At 43.7% G+C, this 21,583-nt stretch overlaps 1 protein-coding gene across 2 annotated transcripts in view; it reads left to right on the top strand.

The window, feature by feature from the left end:
- Positions 1–21,583, top strand: part of CHN1 (chimerin 1) — a 103,614-nt gene that overhangs the window by 61,787 nt on the left and 20,244 nt on the right. Inside the window, exon 8 of one of the 2 annotated variants that reach the window (XM_061454037.1) lies at positions 8,662–8,739. The exons of the other annotated variant lie outside the window; for it this stretch is intronic. Within the exon in view, the coding sequence (XP_061310021.1) occupies positions 8,662–8,739 (78 nt within the window). The remainder of the gene's footprint in view (positions 1–8,661; positions 8,740–21,583) is intronic. 2 annotated transcript variants of the gene reach the window in all.

The following is a 21,583-nucleotide window of genomic DNA, read 5'->3' as shown; positions in this document are numbered from 1 at the left end:
AAAGTAGAGGATGTGCCAAAGGAGCAGGTGTAGTCTGAAATACAGAGTGCTTAGAAATTAATGAGCTGCAGTTTTCAATTATAACATACATTGAATTACTTTAAATTGAATTACTGCGTAGAACAAAAAAGGCTAATATTAGGCTGCCAGACAAGACTAATGTGAAGTGAGTATTATATATCAGGTAAGAAAATATTAATGAGACATCAGAAGAAATTTCCATACCACTTGCCTATGTTATACCAGTAGCCAAATCTTCTATTCCATGAGGAATAAGTGGGAAAAAACCTAATAAATAGAATAATAGAAGGGCCTCGTGGATTACATGATTGTCATTATCTCTAAGTGTAAACATTTTCAGTTACAAAAAGATGTAGAGTTTTATTGTAAAAACTGCTTTTATTAATATTATTCTTAAATGGATATCATAAAGGAAGCATTGTAAATTCTTTATTTCATAAAGTTTGGCCACTGTCAACATTTCCTTGCTAGGAGACAGGTAAGGTTCCTCATCATAGGGTACAGTACTTTTTGATGTGCCTTCTCTCTTTTCCTTTTTTCTTCATTTTTTAATTTTTATTTTTCCTTTTATTTGAGGAAATCCTTATAATCATATGGGTCAGATAAGAAATAAACTATTGCGTGTCCCTAGTGGTTTCAGATTAGTCTAACAGCCTGTTTTCTCTCATGTTGCTTAAATGTAGTATATTAGTAACAAAGAGCATTTGCCAAAAGAGTGGAATTCATGCAGCTGCTAATTTGCATTGCATTTTGACTGTTATCACTCCTATAGAGCACGCTGTCTTGTGGCATTTATAAATAACTTTTAAAGTCTTCATGTGTCCCTAGTCAAGAGGCTTTTGCTGGAGTGACCCCTCTCTGCAATCAATATCAGTTGTGCCTCGGTGACAGCGGCACAGCTCCCTGCAGGCCAGCAAGGAGACATGACACAGACAAAGGGAAGGGGAGAAAATGTGTTGCTGATAGCTGAAATAGAAAATGCTGACTAAATGGGAGCGAGCTGGAGAAGATGCTGAGGAGCAGCCTTTGCGTGTTCCTGGCCAGTGTGACGGTTGTTCCCTCAGGCAGAGTAACTTGCACCATCAGCTCCTCTTCCCATAGGTCTCATAGCTGCAAGACAAACCTCTCTAGCCAAAATGTAATGTGAGCAGTCCTCCCAGTCCCTCTGCTTCTACCTTTCCTAAGGAGAGCAGTACCTGGCACAGGTGGCTGCTTTAACTCACAGTTTAGCTTACCACCTCCATGGCCCAGGCTCCTGGCAGGAGGAGAGAAAGATAGGATGGACCAAAACCAAAGCTATGAAGGACAGAAGGGTTGATGGAAAGGACTGAAACCAAAGCAGTAAAGGACAGGCTTTATCTGCATTTACTGGAGACAAATTCAGGTGTTTTGTAGTGCTTCTCTCCTTCCTCATGAACTGTCTTGCACAAACATTGGTGCTGCCAGCCTCCTGTGGCAGAGAGGTGCTGTCTTCTGTGCTTTACCAGCTCTTGGTCCCCTTCTGTACTTACCATGTTTGGCTGGGGTTGATCTCCTCTTAAGGTAGCTTGTTCACCTGAGAAAAGAACAGGGTTGTGGTAATGAGCTGCTGAAAGCAAGGAGAAAATTGCTGAGGCTGATACATAAGCCTCATGGTCATGGGGACCTGCCTTCCTTGCCACAGAGTTAGGAGTGAAAAGAGTTTGTTTCTTGGCTTTCTGGGTACCCTAGCCCTGGGAGTGGGGCAGGATTGCGCTGCCTCACTGAGAGCACAACCCTGTGAGGAAGTGTATTAATACAGCATATACGAAGTCATAGCTATTGCTTATAAATCCCAGCCTAGCACCATTATGGATTATGATATACACGTCTCTGCCTGTGCACATGTTTGTGTGCCATATACACCCCTGTATGTGGGTGGTATTTGTACCCATGAAGTGTGAAGTGAATCCCTAGAATTAGCCCCCTTCTTGAGTGGACACAGCAGGCCAGTTGCTGACCTCGCTAAAAGCTAAGTTGCTCAATGTTAGCAAAGTCCTCCAGAACCAGACCAAAATCAGAACCAGTTACTGGAGGTACTGTGGAATTTCTGGTTTATTTTTGCCACGGGTAGATCCATAGTTATGTACCAGAACAGCCTCCTCCCTAAGGGAAGAAGTGTGTTGTGTTAGCCACTGAAAAAGGCCTTGCTTTTGTGCCGCTATCCAGAACAGCAAACATTGGTTTTGTCTTGTCAGTTGTTGAAAGAGGGGAATAGTCACAGTGGATGCTTTTTGCCAGTGCAGTTTCAAATTGTCATTTCCAAAGACCCATATTGGTAACCGCCGGGAGCGTGCCACTAGGAACAAAATAAGCCAGCTGACCTAGATCTGAATCAGCTGCAGTGACCAGTAGGTTACAGAACTAAAGCTACACAGAAACATCTTTTCTTGGCTTCCTCCAAAATCTCGCTCTCTCCCTTTTTATGGATATGCACCCTTGTTAGGAAGACATGGGTACTTCAGGGTATTTCTGGTAAGCACATCAGTGCGACCATAAAATCTTCCCAAATAATGCTAATATACTCTAACTGTATTGCACAATACAGTACCAAATGAACTTACTTTTTATGCAGTAATTTCTAGCAACTTTATTGGGCAATATTTTTTCCATAATTTAAACTTTGGTTTAGTTTGTTTATTGTTTTTAATTTAACAATCATATTTCAAACCAAACAAATGCTTTGGCTGAATTTGATTAATTCAGGTTTTAATTAAAAGTTTTTTTAAAAACTTCTTTTTGGATTCTAGATATAAAAATTTTTCATTACCTGATGTGGAAATCACATACACTTTTATCAGAAATAAAAATAGCCATTTTGTTAGGTGTTGCAGTAAGTATTTCACTGGGGAGGGATGGGGAGAGAGGAAGGTCAGATTTCGTTAGAAGTCCATGTGGAAAATTTTGTTGCAAAACCCGGAACTTTCTCAGCAGTAATTTTTCGTCATTCAGCCATGTCTTAAACCCCAACTGTGTGGGTAGCTGTGGACTCAAAGCGGGGTTGTGTGTTGCCTGAGTATCCCAGTATACTTTGAGCACTGTGGGAGACTGATGCTGTCCAGGTGCCAGGTAAATGTGGCTGTGCTGGAATGACAGCAGAAGTTGTCTTGCTCTGGTGGCCAAGACTATGTGATGGTCCTTCCCATCCAGCTTCTGAGACGCCAGCATTCAGGTTGAACTTCTCTTTTAAAAGCATTCCTACCCTCTGCTCACGCCATGTGTCTGTGGGCAGAGGCTATGCCTGGCATTAGCACGTCTACAAGTGAAGAAAATTAAATGAAAAACAGCTTATCACCACTTTTCAATAAAAAGTAAAATTTTGGGCTCCTCTTCCCCCTTGGAACAATTCTGTGAAAGATATGACTGGAAAAATTATATTTAGCATGGAAAAAGCTTCCACCAAGAACAGCGTTGAGGAAATTGGGCTCAGTTTCACAATCTGACTGATTAGCTTTTGAAAATGTTGTACTAAGCCCATAAAATATGCTCATAAAGTGTTCAGGCAAGGAAGGATTTTCTGAGCATATACATTTGGCGACATTAGCTATACAGTGAAACAGAACACCACAAAATATCCAGTGGCTAACTGCATAGCAAACCAAATACCTTGTTTCTTGGGATATATGTACAATAAGGCATCGTCTTTGATATTTAAAAAAAATGCATGCAATATAACTGCTGGTTAATATTATTATTACCATACATTCCTTAGAGGGAAGGAATCTTATTGCATATAAAGTCTGAAACAATAAAGGCATATTTAGTCATAATAACATGAATATACCATATAAGAATGAAAAGCCTGCTGTGTACTGCACATACATACCTGAGGCTGAGGAAAACACAATACTGTGTTTGAGAGAGAAGACCGGTAGCCACGAAACTAAACACTCCATTGTACCAGAAATGCATGTCGCTTCAGGAGATCTGATCAAGTCTGATCCGGGCATTTTAGGACTTGTGAGCTTAACCCAACTTGAATTTTCCTGTTTTTTTTTTTCTGGGTTAGTTTTAGTATATTACTCAACAAATGGGAATGCATTGATCTGTCTTTTTAGGGAGATAATTTGTCTGATGTTGGCTGAATTGTGTGACTGGATTAAACTTACATAATGTGTCTTTCAGAGGGTGACTAATTGAAATCTGCTGCAAACCGTGGATGACTTTAAAATCAATTCTGTGGAGTATTCATAATAAGACTTACTGACTGTGGGATTAGTATCAGAAGATACGCATACATTATCCAGCTAACACTGAGAGCAAATAGTGCTTTAAGAAAACAGTTGTTTCTTCTGCACCCTGAAGGATGACCCCAGGGGCAAGTAAGGAAAGTGGAGTCGCAGTAGGACCTAGGCTGAACCACTCTTATGGTTGAGGTTTTAGAACAAATGAGGACTTTTGAAATAGCAGGTTACCCTTTTTCTTTCTTTATTTTTCCCCCCCCCCTTTAGTCCATATGTACAATGTAGAGCCACTAAACAGATGTCTTGGTTCAAACATTGTCATGTGGCTGGGTTTAGTTCTTTAGTGCTTAAGTCACTAAAACATACAGGACTGAGACGCTGCTCTGGTTGCGTGCTCTGCTGAGAGCTTGCTCGGCTATTACTTCCAGTCATTCCATTTTCAGTTCACCTCGACCCCGTGAAATCACAATCTCAAATTAAATTTAAAAAAGACAGTCCTGCAGTTTCCTTCCTCCTGGAGTCTGCACAGCTTATTGCTCCCTGGACATGCAATGATTGCAAATGCCTGTCACAAACAATTAATAAGTAATATCAAGATTTAGGAAAGTAGAAGGGATGAGTCTTTCCTCCCCAGATTTCTAACTCTTTTTCACCCAGTATGTAGCAGGCAGTATCTAGTAATTGTCCCTGTTAAGGCAGACTTCAGACAGAGCAAGTTACAAAGGTAACTGTTGGAAAATGAAATGGCTGTGGAGAAAAGACTTTGCTAGGAGGTGGTAGTGCAGGAGCCATTAGTGGAGAGTAGGCGTTGAATCAAGAGCCAGGCAAAGATGTAAGAAAAAGAGCAGGAACTGCATGCTTGCAGGCTGGGAATAGAGAGACAGCATAGAGCACCTGGAGCTGGAGAGCGCATCTGGAGAGAGCAGATTCCTGCAGGATTGAGGTGAACCTCCAGGTCCATGACTTCATTTGTTTGCTCAGGGATGGTGACTCATCTGTGCAATGACTAGGGCTACCTAGCTACAGTGGCTTGCTCTCTCTTACTTTATTATCTCACGTACTGGTTAAGCTAAAGATACGAACCTGCCTAATGACCCAAACTGTGGTCAGGAAGATGTGTACAACATAGATTTCATTCTTCATTTTGGTTTCCAAAAAGTGAGTGGGCTGTGTTAAGAAGAGCACTAGCTTCCAATGCCAAACTCCCAGAGTTAGGCAATGGCAGAAGAATGAGGGTATGCATTACAGAACTTTGTCAACTGCCTGACATCGGTTGTATGACTTCATTACAACACTACTTTATGTTGGGGAAATATATGTAGGAAATAGATAAACATATATTTTTCATAATTTTTCAGTTGCTAGCTTTATGGTTTTAACTTTCAGTCTATGTTTCTGGTGTGCAGAACTCTAGTGCATATAGCACGTGTGAGGGGCTGTAAGCGTAGGTGAGCCCAGTATTCCTATATTTGTAAACAGCAGAAAACATTTTGCACAGAACAGTAGGAAGCTGATTTATGTAAAACCAATAAGCAGTCTGAGTTAGATTACTGTAACACAAAGTAACATTAGATTTAAAATTCATAATCTTATAACTACTTTCCAGATTATAAAGCATTCCAAAATTACAGCCATGAGATAGGACCTTTCCCTGTTGGGTAGTTTTGTTTACCTTTTTATTGACATTCTAAAGATTTAATTTTCCAGGATCCAGAGATCGGTTTCTACTAATGTGACTCTAAAGTGCCATTGAAAATAAATCATTTTGTCAGAATTAGGAAGAAGAAAGCTGACAATTAAGGAATGTCAAAAAATGAGTACATGCTTTACCAACAACTGAAATGAAAACTCAGAATGCTTTATCTTGCTTCTTAAGTGGAATTACACAAAACAATAATGGTTGATTCTGATAGTAAATGTACTCTTGAAAGTCTCTGGGTTACTTATTTCTAATAAATTTGATTTTCAAAGAGTTTATTTACTAATATGAAGCTTTGGTGATTAATTTTTCCCTTTTAAAATATAAGAGGAATTCGGGTTTCCAAGGAAGCATGTAACACTTCCAGAACTCCACAGTTTGCTTCCTGAGCCTGTTGTCACACTGTTTTAAGAGAATGACTCGTGTGTGTTAGGTTTAGGTCCACCTTGTTCCGTGAGGACTTTTACGTGATGTAGTTCTTGGAAGTGAAAGTATGAAGTGGCTTTAGCTAGAAAGGAGAGAATGAGCTCAAAAGCCTGTCTGTTTCCCCCTCCCGAGTCCCTACTATTCTTACACCTCACATAAATAAGGTGGTCAGTTTTTGTCTTCTCTTACTCCTCACCTCAGTTTTTTATCTCCTCTTGCCATGGAGTGTTACACTTAAAAGGATGTTCAAAAAAATGCCAGAGGAGCATTTATTCACCTACAATAGAAATGAGCATTTAAAAGCAAGACAGGCAGGTTAAGGTAGCCATTGGAAAAGTATTTCTTAATAGGATGGATCAACCAGCCTTCCGTTGGTATTGAAACTGGGAACTGAGCCAGGTGTTCCTAAGGCCCCCGTATGAGCCACTAATGCCCAACAGCTTCATCCTGTATAATCTACATCCAGTGTTTCGATTATTAGCTATTAACTTGCACTGCAGATTAGTGGTGGTGAAGCACATATGTTGATCCTTAATCTCGGCAACCTGACCCTGTGCTGAAACCCAGCAGATTTTTAAAGCCTGTAGAGAAGGTACTGGAGGCCATGCAAGGGAATGGAGGAGGGGCTCACCATGAGTGTTACAGTCAGCTGCATTGGCAGGATTGAGCTAAACAGTAATGCTGTGATCCAGCTGCAAAATACATACCAATTCCACCCAGAATCCTGTGACAAACTCTGCTTGTCTTTGGTTGTTACTGACTCATGAGAGATAAAAATACCTTTGCTGCAGAAGGGAGAGCGGTTGTGGTGCTGCAGTGTGTAGCAGCAGAAGGCAGGCTGCACTTGGGTAGGGCAGGCTGTGCACAAGGAAGGACCTTCTCACCCCCTAAACCTCAGGATGGCAGACAGCCCCACGGTGTAAATCACAGCTGCAGTAAGATCAAAGGTCCATTTTTGCTCTGTCTGACAAAGACCGTTCACAAATGCTTGGAGAGCACTAGGAGAAAACGGGTGGGAGGCAAGCCGCCATCGTGGTGTGTCCCCTCATAGCTGTCAGAATGGGAGTGAAAAGCCCTGGAGCTGGGCGGCCCCATTGACCAGCTCTGGGTGGGTACGGCATGGGCTGTCCTAGCCCTCTGGGCCCCTGTGGTACTTTGGCTCTGTGAGGAGTTCAAGGCTTTAATGGCTGCGTGAAACATTGTTTCCTTTGGTTCGCATGAGGGCTGGTGAGGACCAGACTGTCCTGTGTACATTTCATCATCAATTACATCCAATGCGAGAATATGTGTCATTCACCTCCTGCTGGTGTTTGTTAATTCATACAGAGGGGCACCACAGCAATCGGGGGCAAGGCCTTTGGTGGAAGGGGTGGTGCAATGAACTTTGGGTGGTGGCACTTGCGTTCACATCCTTACTAGAAGAGCCTGTTACATGATGTGAGTTTGACAAGCCTCTTTTTATACAGAAAGCATTGAAAGATGTCATTTAAAGGGACGAGCGGTGAACATCCACACAGAGCTGCTGCCGGCCCTACTTCCTAGTGCCCAACCTCTGTCAGTCCGGCGGAGGCCGGGGACAGCCGGCTCCTGCCGCGTCACCCGCGGCTGCTGTCACTGTACATCCGAGAATGCCCTGACGGCCGCGCTCCGCAGGGGCGCAGCGATGCCCTTTGCGCCGGTACCGGCCGCTCGCTGCTGCCGGGGCGGGGCGGAGCCGCGCTCCCGCCTCTCCGGGGCTCCATTGGCTGCACGGCAGGCGGGGGGGCGGTGCCGCGCCGTGTCGCTCCGCGCGGAGCCGCGCTCCCACCCTCCCGGTAACGGGCAGCGGGGCGGGAGGAGGGCGCGGAGGTCTCCCTCGATGGAGGGAGAGGCCGAGCTCTGCGCACCCCTCCCGCCGCTGCCTGTCGCTGCCGCACGCACCGCCCCCCCCCGCCGGCAGTCCTGCGCTACGGTCGGCGGGGATCCCGCTTCGCGTCGCGTCGCCCCATTAAGCCGCGCCGTGAAGCAGTGCCCGCGCACGGCCGCGCCACCCGTCCCCGCAGGTTGGGTGCCCGTCATGGTGCTGCCCGGTGTTTGAGCGCCAGACCGACAGACACACGCAGCGGTCCGGGGGGCTGTGCCTCCTTCAGCCACCCCACCATGCCATCCAGGGAATCCTGGCCCGGGCACAAAGCGAGCCGGTCCGCGGTGCACAGAGCCAAGCAGGAGAGCCGCCAGCAAGACTTCCTGCTCGCAGCCCTGGGGATGAAACTGGGTGCTCAGAAGTCGCCCGTGACAATCTGGCAACCTCTTAAACTCTTTGCTTATTCACAGTTGACGTCGCTTGTCAGAAGAGCAACTCTGAAAGAAAATGAACATATTCCAAAATACGAGAAGATTCATAACTTCAAGGTAAGCAATTACTCGTTTCTTTATACAGCACAGGGGCCATAGATTTTGTTTTATAATGGGCATGGTATTGCAAGGAAATAAAATGTACGAAGACGATGACTTTCTGGGAACTTACGTGCTTCAATTAAATCTCATTGCTGGTTAAATCAGTTAACCGTATTTCAGACATAGCAGAAGAAGAATGAGGATTTTGTTGTCAACTGCTTGTGTGCATGCATTTCTTTAAATAGTATTTGTCATAGCTAGGTTATCTGTTTTATTTAGAATTGTTTTATATCAAGAGATGTTAAAGGTGAGAAAAAGTGGCAAAGTTTTCTTCCCATTCAAATGAACATAGTTCAGTTTTACTTTGATAATATGATGCCGCATAATCTTTTAGATCTGCAGTTAGAGGATTAAACCCATCTCGTCTCAGTTTTTCGCTGATAAATAGCTTTGGAGGTAAGATGCGTGTTCTCTTGCATCTGGATTGAGCAGATGGTCGGCATTTCCCTTCATTTCTGGCTTTTCTCTGGTGTTAATGAATTGAGTGTGTTGAAAGCAGCCAGGCTTGTACCACGGGGCTGTTGGAGCTGCTGGCATTAGCAGCTACCCTGTGTTTTCATACAATTTACTTAGTCTTCCATGTAGCTTCTAATTATTGTTTCAATTATTTTAAATAAATGATGCTCTTTGATAAGAGAGGCACATGTCAACACAACATATGCATGTTTTGTGTCTCTATCTGTAATAAATGTCTGGTAAAGATTTAGTAGTTTAACCTTTTAGCGGTCAAATGCGTAATAGGCAGCATTTATTTATAAGTGAATTGGTGTTATCCTGAATTCCTACAGATGATGGTACAAACTTCATATATAATACCTGAAGCCTAGATTCTATCTTTGATGTATTGAGTTTTTTTCCTCCGTGTAGCTTTTGCTTTTATTTATTTTAGGAGAAGGGAAAATCATTAATATAATACAGGCATCTGATGATATAAGCATGGAATCATAGAACAGTTTGGGTTGGAAGGGACCTTCAAAGGTCATTTAGTCCAACCCCCTGCAATGAGCAGGGACATCTTCAACTACATCAGAACCACATCCAGCCTAGCCTTGAATTTCTCCAGGGATGCTGCATCTACCACCTCTCTGGGCAACTGTTAATTGTTAACTGTTAATCTGCAACCCCTTTGGGCATCTGTTAATTGTCTCTTATTTTCAGGTTTGGTTTCCATCACACACATGTGCATGTGTGAATGTACGCATGTGTGCACACATGTATATTTACGTATCATCCATAAGATTTTATTTAAACCACCTTCTCGCTTTTGAGTTCAAATAATCACTAAAATTGGAGACTAATGCAGGATGTTTTGGTTGACTTGTTCTTCATGAAAGTATGAATTTGAAAACCATGTACAAAGTGTTATATTAAAAAGTGTTTAATATGAACGCTTGGCATAAAATAACCCTGTTGTTGGTTAAATGCAGAGCATTTTTTCACAGGCTTCTGAGATGTCCTGGAGATCTGAAATGTCTTGCAAATTTCATTTGTTCCTTAGAGTTTGAAGATAATTCTTGCAGATGCCAGCAAATAGTGATTTTCCATGTATAGCGCCTCTGTAGGATAATATGCATTTAATTCTGCGCACATCTGCGTTCTATAGTTGCTTTCCTTTAACAGCCTGAAACACATCTGTTTAGAAAATAATCCGATAATCTGATTTTCATTTGTTTGGGCTGGTTTATTTTTTTTTTTCTTCCAGAAACTGAATCTGGAAAGTTTGGAAGCTGTGAGTTCTCCAGTCTTTTTTTGAAAACAAACAGTGTGTCTGATCCAAGCTCATAGTTACAGCACAAACTTTCCACACGCATTATTTTCCTTATAATGGTTGTACTGTAGTTCCTTTATACGTACAGTTGCCAGGAAAAGATACCTTGAGAAGTAACTCTTTCTGAAATGGAGTCACCTAACACAGGTAATTTTTGCTGTAAAAAGAAGTAGAAGAGAATGAACCCCTTACCCCTTAAAGGATATGCAGCAGCCGGCCTGCCCACTGAAGGAATGCTGCTGGCGTTCATGAGCTCTAAATGTGGCCACTGCCCCATTTGTAAAAAAATAACCAGAAAACCTTTGCAATTGTTGTGTTATGGATCTGAAACAAATGGCCATTGTTAGCTCATGTGCTTCTCTCCTTTATCATTCCTTGCATCTGTCAAATTTTTCTTCTTACAAGTATAGACGTCATCAGTTAAAATGTCTGCAGAAGTCTCCTAGGTTGCCTGCCAAGCAGCATATGTGCCACCCATGTGGAAAGGGAGGAAATGTCAGGCCCAGAGTCTTGAACCTAGACTTTTTAAACAAAACAAGAAAATGCAGCCCAGAAGTGAAATAAACTTGTACAGTTCAGCTAACGAACAGTGACTGCTGTCCCCAGAGGCTCCACCAGCAAAAAGGAGGGCGCACACCGCTTTGTACCTCTGCGGCTAAATCTTCTCTTCGTTATACAGGCACGAGGCAACAGACAGGGACTCTAACCATTTCTCAGCTGCTGCTTTGATAATCACATCACTAGTCGCAGAATTCTTTTTATACTGAAAATGCTATATCTTCCCAGCAGTGGGAGGAGAAATGGAGAATTGTTAATGCACAACAGCTAGCACTGTTGTCTTGGAGAAGGGAAGGCGACAGCAGCAGCTGCTCCGGAGGTGGGCTGCGGATAGCAAATACCCAAGAGACTTGGCCACAGGTTAGGAGACCTCAGTTCTCCCCCTGCACCTCCTGTCCCTCTGGAGCGGGTATGGGGGACACAGGTGGAGTTTGAGCCCTCAGGCTCTGTTGCCTCCAGCAACAGACAAGGTCGAGATCAGGTAGAGGAGCAGGGTGGCAGAGGAGCAGTGCAGTGCAGGTCCTCAAAGGAGTGCAGATGCCTAGGGAAGGGGTGAACATGAAAGCTGCTTTTACTCTTAATTTGTCAAGAGGTCTCCTGAATAAATCTATGTCTTGCTTCGAGGGTTGTTTGGAAGAAGAGTTTAAAGGCAGTTCTAGGAATGTTGAAATGGATAGGGGTTTGAAAGGTTTTAATCTTGTTTAAATCTGCTGGAATGAGTTATCTCCTGCCAGTGTGACAGAGAGCTCTGCGGGCAGCACTGGCCAGTAATGATCTCCAGCAATGTGGTATTCTCCTGACTGGGGAGGTCTGGACTCTCATGAGCACATCTCAAATGCAAATACAGAGTGGCTGAATTCTCTTAAATTAATCTCCATAAGCAAAGAAAGGGATGATGATTTACAAATGTCAGATCTGACTGAGTTTTTAATCTCTGTTCCTCAGGAGGAGAGCTAATTATTAAAAAAGTTTTTAAAGCATATTTGGGCTTTTTTTTTTAATTTATAAAAAGTTTTAGTATTTCTGTATTCTCCTCTCTAAATCAAATATAAAAGATTAATTTTCGGTTCAAATAGCTATACGCCATCTACATTGTTTGACACAGCATTTTACTTAGCTCTAATTCAATAACGGGATTTAAAGGTGAGCTAGGACTGTGAGTGTGACTTGATTGGGTCTGTCTGTTTGCATATTTGATTTCTTTTCCTTGTCCTGTGTATACTCTGCTTTTCTGAAACCCAGAACCCTGCATGAGATATCTTGTAAAAGGAATCATCAGACCACATCAGGACAGTCACTTCATCCTAAAGATTTCATCCCCACTTTCTTTCACGAAAGGTTTTTCCTCTCTTTCGTTTTCTTACCCATTATGGGAGATAAATCTCCCCACACACTCTAGTATACATGTATCTCTATGAGCATGTGTGTGTGGTGATTATCGAGTTTGTTCATCCACCCAGTGTGGATAAGCAGTAACATCTTCTGTTTGAAAGCTCTGAGAGATCTGTGGGGTTCTCATGAAGTGCGTTCTGACAAGGAGCATAGCTGAAGCCAGTGGTGTTATTTTCTTACAAAAAGAAGGTTTAAGATAGGGTAAAGTTCTGTGACATGTCATAGAAGTGGACAGAGTAGATTTGCACGTAATCATTCCCATAAATTTACTCTACAGCTGGACCCTACCAATAAGAGTGCTTTTTCTGTCTCTTGTAGATCTTGTATTTGCTTATCTTGTCCCCAGAAAATGTATCAACTGTGATAGCTTGTAAATTAAAATAGAATTTCTTACCTAGCTGGTACCTGACACAGTCAATAATTTTAAGGGGAGGAAAGCAGCTGTGTACCTCCTGGACAGGCAGGGGAGGGAGGAGCTTCAGGCAACAGCAGAAACATCAAATTTGAGGGGAAAAGGAGCCTCTGGCAAGGTGCCATATGGATCGAAGCAGTCCGTGTTGGTTATTGAGAGGAGCTCTAGGTTGGGATGTGTGAAGTAGGCTTTATGCTAAAGGACTTACAAGGCAGGGGAATCAGAGTTGCATTTAAGATTATCTCATCTCTCTTCAGCAAGGCAGTATTTATTAGGGTACTGACCATGCAGAGTTCCCCTTGCTCAGTCCTCTGGACTTTCCTTCTCTCCATCTCCCTGCTACATCCCATAGGTTATTGCTGTTTAAAAAAGAAAGGATCCAGCTAATGTACCTTCTGCCCTGAGTCCATCCCTCACTGACACGGGACATCTACACCTCCTCCCCACCTGGTGCTGTGTTTTGGACTTGGGTACTGACCTCACTCCTTTGCCTGCCACTAAATTGAGATTAACTGCAAGAAATCTGGGTGGTGAAAAGTTGTTAGTCTGTGCAGTAACCTCCCTGTCACTTGGCAAATTTAGAATAAACCTGGACAAAACACCTTAAAGGTCTTCACTCCCCTCCAGCTCTTGTGACTCACGGGCCCTGGGGAATTTTTAGCTCCCTTGGCTGGCTATTGGTATTCCTTCAGACACCTCTGGCTCCTGATGACTTAAGCTGGCAGAGCACTCTGCAGGTGTTTCATAACTGCTGATAGTCCAAGGTGTAAAACCACTCTTCTGACTAGATTAGTGCTGTGGTGCTTCACTGAAGCAAGAAGGTGTCTGTGCCTGTCAGAGCTGGATTGAAATCTGTGTTTCCATGCATCATTTTCCCCTAGAATATTGTCTCATTTCTCTCTTGCTCTTCACAGAGTAGATATGTCTTCAGAAGGCTATTTTTTGCTATCTTCCTGTGCAGTATTTGGTATTGTCACGCTGTTTCTTAGTCACTATCTTACTAATGCCTGAGATGGCAGTCAGTTAACTGTGATGAATAGCAGTTGCAAAGCTGCTTGGTGAATTGGTGGACATTCAGAACATAATTCCCTTTCAAGCCAACACTTCTTCCAGAGAGGAGAGATGTTTTTCCATGTTTTTTTAGGCCAAGACAGCAGAGATGCAGATGACTTTTGTTTGCTGACATTCTTCACCTCCCTCCTCAACTGAAGCAACATCCTGGCTTTCTCTTTGAGAGTGACCCATTTGAAAGGCCAAATAGGGAGTTCCAGAGCAGAGACAAAATGCTCTTCCAGAGGTAAATGGGAGTAAAATATAACCTTAAATGTGCACAAAGAGGGAAGGCTCCCATTAGGACCAGTCTCTACTGGAAAGGTGTTGTCAATGTAGACCAACTCAAGCATTGTACTAATGGAGAGACTAACCTGGCCCTGATTTTACTAGTGTAATTGCATATGTGCTAGGTGCTTTGCTAGTGTAAAAAATCATAGCAAATTACTTCCGTGACAGGTGTTATTATTCTAACAAAAGCAGCTAAGCAAAGCTGCACCTGAACACTGGGAAATGGGAACATGAAAAATGCAAAGGAAATGCTGCAAAAAGTCCAGAAAATATAGCAGACTCCTATATTAAGCAGACCCGGTTTTCTGTGACTTGTGACATGAACTCATTTCTATTTCTGATCTTCTGCAAACTGGGGCAGATGCTGATTTGGGGTAGATTGGTCTAGCTCTGCTGAAAAGAGGATGTTGGCTTTTTTTGTAAGGTATGGACCTGGCACTGAACATATTTTCAAACATCTTTACATGAGAAGTGAGTCACTGTGCTCAGATGAATAATCAGAAAGAGCGCTGGGTGCCCCTAGCATAGTCCCTGGGGAGAGTGCACATTGTTGCAGATAAGAAAACCTTGGGAAATTTGATGTTTCTTTTAGATTCCTAGTACTTGAGGGGAAAAAGGGGTTCAAAGGTAGGGAAAATATCTAGAGAGCAAAACTGGAGCAGAACTTCTGAGAACTTCACCAGCTCTTGTGTTGTGGTTTCTGAAACTCTTAGCATATTATAAGGCAGTTCAAGCCAGGGAAGCTTTTAGGCATTGATGGATATTAGTTCCCTAAGGAATTTATTTAATGTTACTTTTTACTTTTTTTTTTTTTTTCCCCCTTGAAAAGCCAGGGCTTTTCCAAAGCAGATTTCAAATAGCACAATATTATTTAACTCTGTCTGGTTTCTTAGTGCTAGCCCCTGAATTCAAGCTTTGCCTCTGTTACAAAAAAAAAAAAAAAAAAATTAAAAAAAAAGCATTTTTTTTCTAAATCCTTAATTTATTCAAGCTGTAATTCCTTCTCACCACACCAGCAGTCCCTAGATGTGCACCTTGCGAGTCTTCCATGTGCACACCCATAAGAACAGGCCAGGTCATTTCTGTGGTGAAGCTAGGAAGTGCTCTGCTGGGGAGGACTGAGACTTCGCCTCAAGAAGCATGTTGCACGTGTTGTGCTCTCTCATCAACAGCTCTTCCTCCAAATTAGCCTTGGCATCACTGCAAAAGCATTTCTTTGGGACCCTCTTAAGGGTTTATCCTATTTCCATCATTACATGTATGGTGTCTGTATAGAGGGATTTTTAATTCTAAGGGTTTTGTTCAATTTTCACCTCTAGTTTCAGAATTTTTTGTATGGACATAGGTATCAAGTAACTTGGGCCTGGTATAAAATGGACAATGTTCCAGATATTAATTTAAAGAAAATCTGCTATTCCATCCTGAAAGAAAGGTGGCTATTTTATTCAATTTACAAGCAAAAAAAAAGCCAACAACATGCTATTCTGTGGGTTTTTGCTTTGGCTCTCATAGAGCATGACCTAACTGCAGTTTCCAGTTGTTCCTATCTCTGCTGACATGATCACTGCAAACCAGAAAGTAAACAAGACACGGCAGTGCTTCTGGCTCCAAGTGGGTGAGGACCTGTAGGGAGGTTTGCCTGGTCATTATTCATGCCAGCATACCCACTGGCAATAACAATGCTATTTATACTCTGTGCTCTGAACAAGGACTGTTCAGCCAGCATCTCTCCTCTCAGGAGCTGCTGGAATAAGTCCTTGGGGTGGTCCCAGGCTGGCTCCCCAGGACTAACATCCCAGCTGGTCTAGGCAAAGTCAGCTCTAGTTTTGGAGAAGGTATGTTCTAATGGTCTCAGTTACTTTAATTTCTGTTACACCTTCGCGTGAAAGCAATTATCTTGCAGATAGGGCTCTGCTGTGTGGGTTGTCATGGCAGTGTCTTTGATTCTCAGATTAGTCATCAGCAGCAATATTTGCCTCACAGAAGGAGTATCATGTGCTGGAATATTGGGAGTGCTTGAGACCCTTGTTTTAGAGGCACTATGTAATCATCGTATTATATCCAAGGATTAAATTGAAGGATTGGCCAAACTGACAGTTGAGTTGGTTGACTCTCTCACTGATAATCTCTTCTGTACCTTCCACATCCAGCTGCTGTCTGCCTGGACCAAGGATGGATGAAAAGGACATGCTTACTGGGTGCCAGCATGGGTACACTCGGTGCCTGATAAAATCAACTGTGACAGGGAAGACAGACATTAATAATACAGCCTGAGTTCATCATTTTAATTGAGATTTACGATGTCTCCCATGTCCAGACTAGAGCCCTAACTGGCAGGATTCAGCTGATGCAATTGCGCATGAGCTAGGACCACTGAGCTGACAGCCTTCATCAGCAGTGTCCCATCATCCTTGGGAATTTGTTTGAAAGACCATGTTGCCAGCAGGACTGTACCTTTGAAACATCATGCAGTACAAATGCTGGAGCTGTGCCATTTATTCAGTCCCTGGTCAGCTTGGTCTCCTCTCCAAGCACCAACAGGGCTTCTAGCTAGTGAGGGTAAATCAGCAGTGTTTCCTCCCATCCTTTTTCAAGTTGGTGTATTTCATCCCATCATAGATGCTAATGTCTGGATTTTCCGAAACCTATTATCCAGAAGTTCAGTGTGTAGGGCCATGGAAGAGGAGCTGTGTACAGAGCAGGGTCTTGATGGAGCAGGCATTTAGAGAGACCATGGGAGCAGCGTCTCAACAAAGGAAGGCTTTTTTATATAGTGTTCCATGTTGATTTTGCATAACCATCATTTGGCAGATCCAGCCCTGCTTTCTTCCCAGCAGTGGCTTTGCAAATGCTCTGCCAATCCATCGTGTTCTCTCGTATCACATTTGCACAGCACTTTCCTGATACTTCCTCATTCTCCTCCTCCCTGCCTTGACAAGTGATATAATATAAGTCTCCCAGCTACGAATACTAATTATCTGCTGGCTCATTCTTGGATTTCAGATAGCAATCAAGGCTGGCTGAACAACTGCCTAGGAAAACCCAAAAATGTAAAAAATAAGTGGAGTTACGAGATACACGGGTAACTAACTTCAGCAGTGACCTTTATAGAGTCTGAGAAGTAATGCTGAGAGATCTGTTTGGCGAGTCTGCAGCTTGTAGTATAATCTGTTGTCAGAGTCACTGGATTGTTTTTTTTTTTATTTGGTCGTCCTAAAACTGTCTTTCTTTTTGTAAGAAATATTTTCATTAAATGCAAAATAAAAATAAAATTCTAAACACTTGCAGTTATTGATCACAGGAGCTAAGCTACTTTTCCCTGTGTATAAGAGAATGTCTTTCAAGCCTAAGCAAAAAACTGGCCTCCTACGTAAGATCATAGTAGTTAAATGTTTATTATACCTTGCCGATGTTGCAGTAGAGTTCAGAATAGAAATGCCTAGGTGTAAGCCCAATGTGAGGCTCACCTCTTACTTTAGACTTGCAGGACAGCTTAGTAATAGGATTTTGTCTGGTTTTGAAGCAGGTGTTTTCCTTTAGAATCATCTGGATTTTTCTTTCAAATTGAGTATTTCCCCTGGAACTTTACAAATTCAGATTAAAATCACTTTATCTCACTCTCCTGCTCACCCATTTTCCACATTCTTAAAAAATCACTCACAGTTGAAGCCTAATGGAAAGAAAGAGAGAAAAAGATTTTTGGGGCAGGAGGGAGAATGGAAGGGTAGGGAGATATAAACCCACAGTTGGCAATCCTGCTCTCACGTTTTATAAGACAATAAAATCTGCATATGGCAGATGCTCCTTTTATAAAGGGAGAGGAACCCCTTGTAATGTAAGTCAGGCTCTCTGGGACTCTGCTGGGTGAGTTTTTGGAAGTTTTTCTGGAAAGCATATTTTAGTTTTGAAAACACGAAAGTCGCTTGGCAGGTTTTTTGAATGGGGAATTAAATATAAAAATCCAAATGCTATATTAAACAGTGTCATGTAATAAATTCAGTATTGTTTGCAGGTGCTGGCTCTTGAACTAGCAAAGGGATGCAAACGTGTTTCTTTTTAGCATGCTGCCAGGCCCTACTCTGCGGGATGAAACAGTATTAGAGGTTGTTCTGACCTCAGAAGACCAATTTTTACCATTTTCTGGCATCACTTGCTGCGTGTGATTTGATTTCCAGAGGTGGTGTGTATTCAGACCAGTGCAGGGTCAGACATCCAGTTCTGCTCCATGGTAGGGGGAAGATTAACACTCCAGCGCCACTGAGCTCTGGGAAAAGACAGCACCACTTAGAAACCCCAAAAGAGGCTTCAGAGCTGATCCTGCAGGGCTGTGTACACCAGGGATGGGAGCACATTATGGCCTCTGGGCCTCCTCATTAATACTGCCAGAGAACCTCCCCACTGCATGTCAGATAAAGGACGAAGCAAAGTAGAACATTGTGGAACATAGAAAAACCTACCCTCACCTTTTAATCTGTTTTGAGTTTGCAATCACAATAATGGATAAGAAAGGGTGATTTGGATGGGGCAGTGTAAAGCTGAGCAGGCTCTGGATAAGTCTTGTAACAGATAAGTTAATTTCTTAACTGATCATATGGAAGGGCATTTCAGTGTTTGGATGCATGGGATGAGAGAACAGTGCTAATGATGGTGAGAAAGTGATCTGGAAGGGCAAAGTCAACCTTGGTCTTCTGAAGGGTAACCAATACATGCAGTGTTGATAGGGAAGAGGAAATTCTGTTTTATCCATGTAATTTTCAAGCTGACGGTGAGTCGTGTAAACTTCACTGATGAGTCAGCTGTGAGCAAAGGTTATGTACTGAGCTCAGTAAAAATAAGAATGAGAAAGAATACGAATAAGAATAATAAAGGGAGGCAAAAGACTGAAGCAGCAGATTTGGAATGTGGTAGACCCTGTAGAGAAGACTGCCCTGCTAGGGAGAGTCAGGAAGAGGTGGAAATCTGCTGACCATGATGTGGAGCAAGACGCCAAGAAGGGGAGATCTTCACCACTAAAACAGCAGTTCAAAAGTAGGCACCTGAGGTTCGGTGAGTATCAGCACTGAAGATCACAGAATCACAGAATGAACTAGATTGGAAAAGACCTGTAAGATCAAATCCAACCGTTACCCCAGCACTGCCAAGCCCACCACTAAACTATGTCTCTGCGGGCAAAATGATCTTCCCTCAAAACCTCCCCTTAGGGCTGACCCTCCTGATCTCCACTTGCAGACACCTGTCATCTGCTCCCCAGAATGACTCATGCTGTATAGGTGCCGCCCCTACCTCCCATGGCCACCCCTTACACCACCCCATGGCGGTCCCTGCTCTCCCCTCATGACTGCCCCTCACAGTGACACCACACACCTCATAATCTGCCCTTATGGTTGCCTCTCACTTCCCCTCATGATCTCCTCTCGTGGCTCCCCCTTCTTCCCCCCACCCCGATCTCCCCTCATGGCTGCCCCTCCTCTCCCCTCATGATCTTCCCTCATGGCCATCCTTCTTTCCCCTCATGAGCTCCCCTTCTGGTCGCCCTTCCTCTCCCCTCATGATCTCTCATGGCTGTCCCTTCTTTCCCCTCATGATACTTCCTCATGGCTGGCCCTTTTTTCCCCTTATATGCCCTCGTGGCCGCCCCTGCTTAGAATCACAGAATAATTAGGGTTGGAAAGGACCTTAAGATCATCTAGTTCCAACCCCCCTGCCATGAGCAGGGACACCTCACACTAAACCATGTCACCCAAGGCTCTGTCCAGCCTGGCCTTGAACACCGCCAGGGATGGAGCATTCGCAACTTCCCTGGGCAACCCATTCCCAGTGCCTCACCACCCTAACAGGAAAGAACTTCTTCCTTATATCCAATCTAAACTTCCCCTGTTTAAGTTTTAACCCATTACCCCTTGTCCTGTCACTACAGTCCCTGGTGAAGAGTCCCTCCCCAGCATCCCTATAGCCCCCTTCAGATACTGGAAGGCTGCTATGAGGTCTCCACGCAGCCTTCTCTTCTCCAGACTGAACAGCCCCAACTTTCTCAGCCTATCTTCATACAGGAGGTGCTTCAGTCCCCTGATCATCCTCGTGGCCCTTCTCTGGACTTGTTCCAACAGTTCCATGTCCTTTTTATGCTGAAGACACCAGAACTGCACACAATACTCCAGGTGAGGTCTCACAAGAGCAGAGTAGAGGGGCAGGATCACCTCCTTCAACCTGCTGGTCACGCTCCTTTTGATGCAGCCCAGGATACGGTTGGCTTTGTGGGCTGCGAGCGCACACTGAAGCCACCTCATGTTCATTTTCTCATCAACCAACACCCCCAAGTCCTTCTCTGCAGGGCTGCTCTGAATCTCTTCTCTGCCCAACCTGTAGCCTGGGATTGCTCTGACCCAGGTGTAGGACCTTGCACTTGGCATGGTTAAACCTCATGAGGTTGGCATCAGCCCACCTCACAAGTGTGTCAGGGTCCCTCTGGATGGCATTCCTTCCCTCCAGCGTATCAACTGAACCACACAGCTTGGTGTCATCGGCAAACTTGCTGAGGGCGCACTCAATCCCGCTGTCCATGTCAGCGACAAAGATGTTGAACAAGACCGGTCCCAACACGGGTCCCTGAGGGACACCACTTGTTACAGAAGTGGTAGAATCAGCGTAGTTGAAGTCCCCCATGAGAACAAGAGCCTGTGAGCTTGAGTTTGAGGCTGTTCCTATCTGCCTGTAGAGTGCTTCATTCACAGAGTCCTCTTTATCAGGTGGTCTGTAACAGATCCCCACAGTAATGTCCCCCATAGCTGTTCTCCCTTTAACCCTGAGCCATGACCATGATCACCCCTTGTGTCTGCCTCTCCTCTCCCCTCACGGTCTCCGCTTATGGCTGCCTCTTCTTTCCCTTCATGGTTTTCCCTCATGGCCACTCATCCTCTCCTCATGATCTCCCCTCATGGCTGCCCCTGCTGCCCCTTCCTCTCCCCTCACAGTCTACCCTCATGGCTGCCCCTTCTTTCCACTCATGATCTGCCCTCATGGCCACCTCTCCTCTTCTCTTATGATCTACCCTCATCACCACCCTTCCTCTCCCCTCACCCCAGCACCCAGGAAAACCATTAGAAGCACTTCAGCAAGTGGTATGTTAAAGTGAATTTGATGAATTAAAATCAGCAAAGCAAGAGGCGCAGGATGGTATTGGTTTTTATTTGATGAGAATGTTAATGTGTCAGAATTTGTTCTTGTTCTGCCTAAGGTAACAAGTTAAAATGTCAGCATTTCAAGGAACAAGGAAACCCCTCACTCCTTTACAATCAGAAATACTAAAAAAAAAAAAAAAAAACCCACAA

Source organism: Pezoporus flaviventris, unplaced genomic scaffold, assembly GCF_033815535.1.
Source record: "Pezoporus flaviventris isolate CSIRO_AGI_PZ_B2104156 unplaced genomic scaffold, CSIRO_AGI_Pfla_v1 ptg000001l, whole genome shotgun sequence".
In the NCBI taxonomy this organism is placed as follows: Eukaryota; Metazoa; Chordata; class Aves; order Psittaciformes; family Psittacidae; genus Pezoporus; species Pezoporus flaviventris.
The sequence above is the reverse complement of the archived record's forward strand: the minus strand, read 5'-3'. Positions and strand labels throughout refer to the sequence as shown.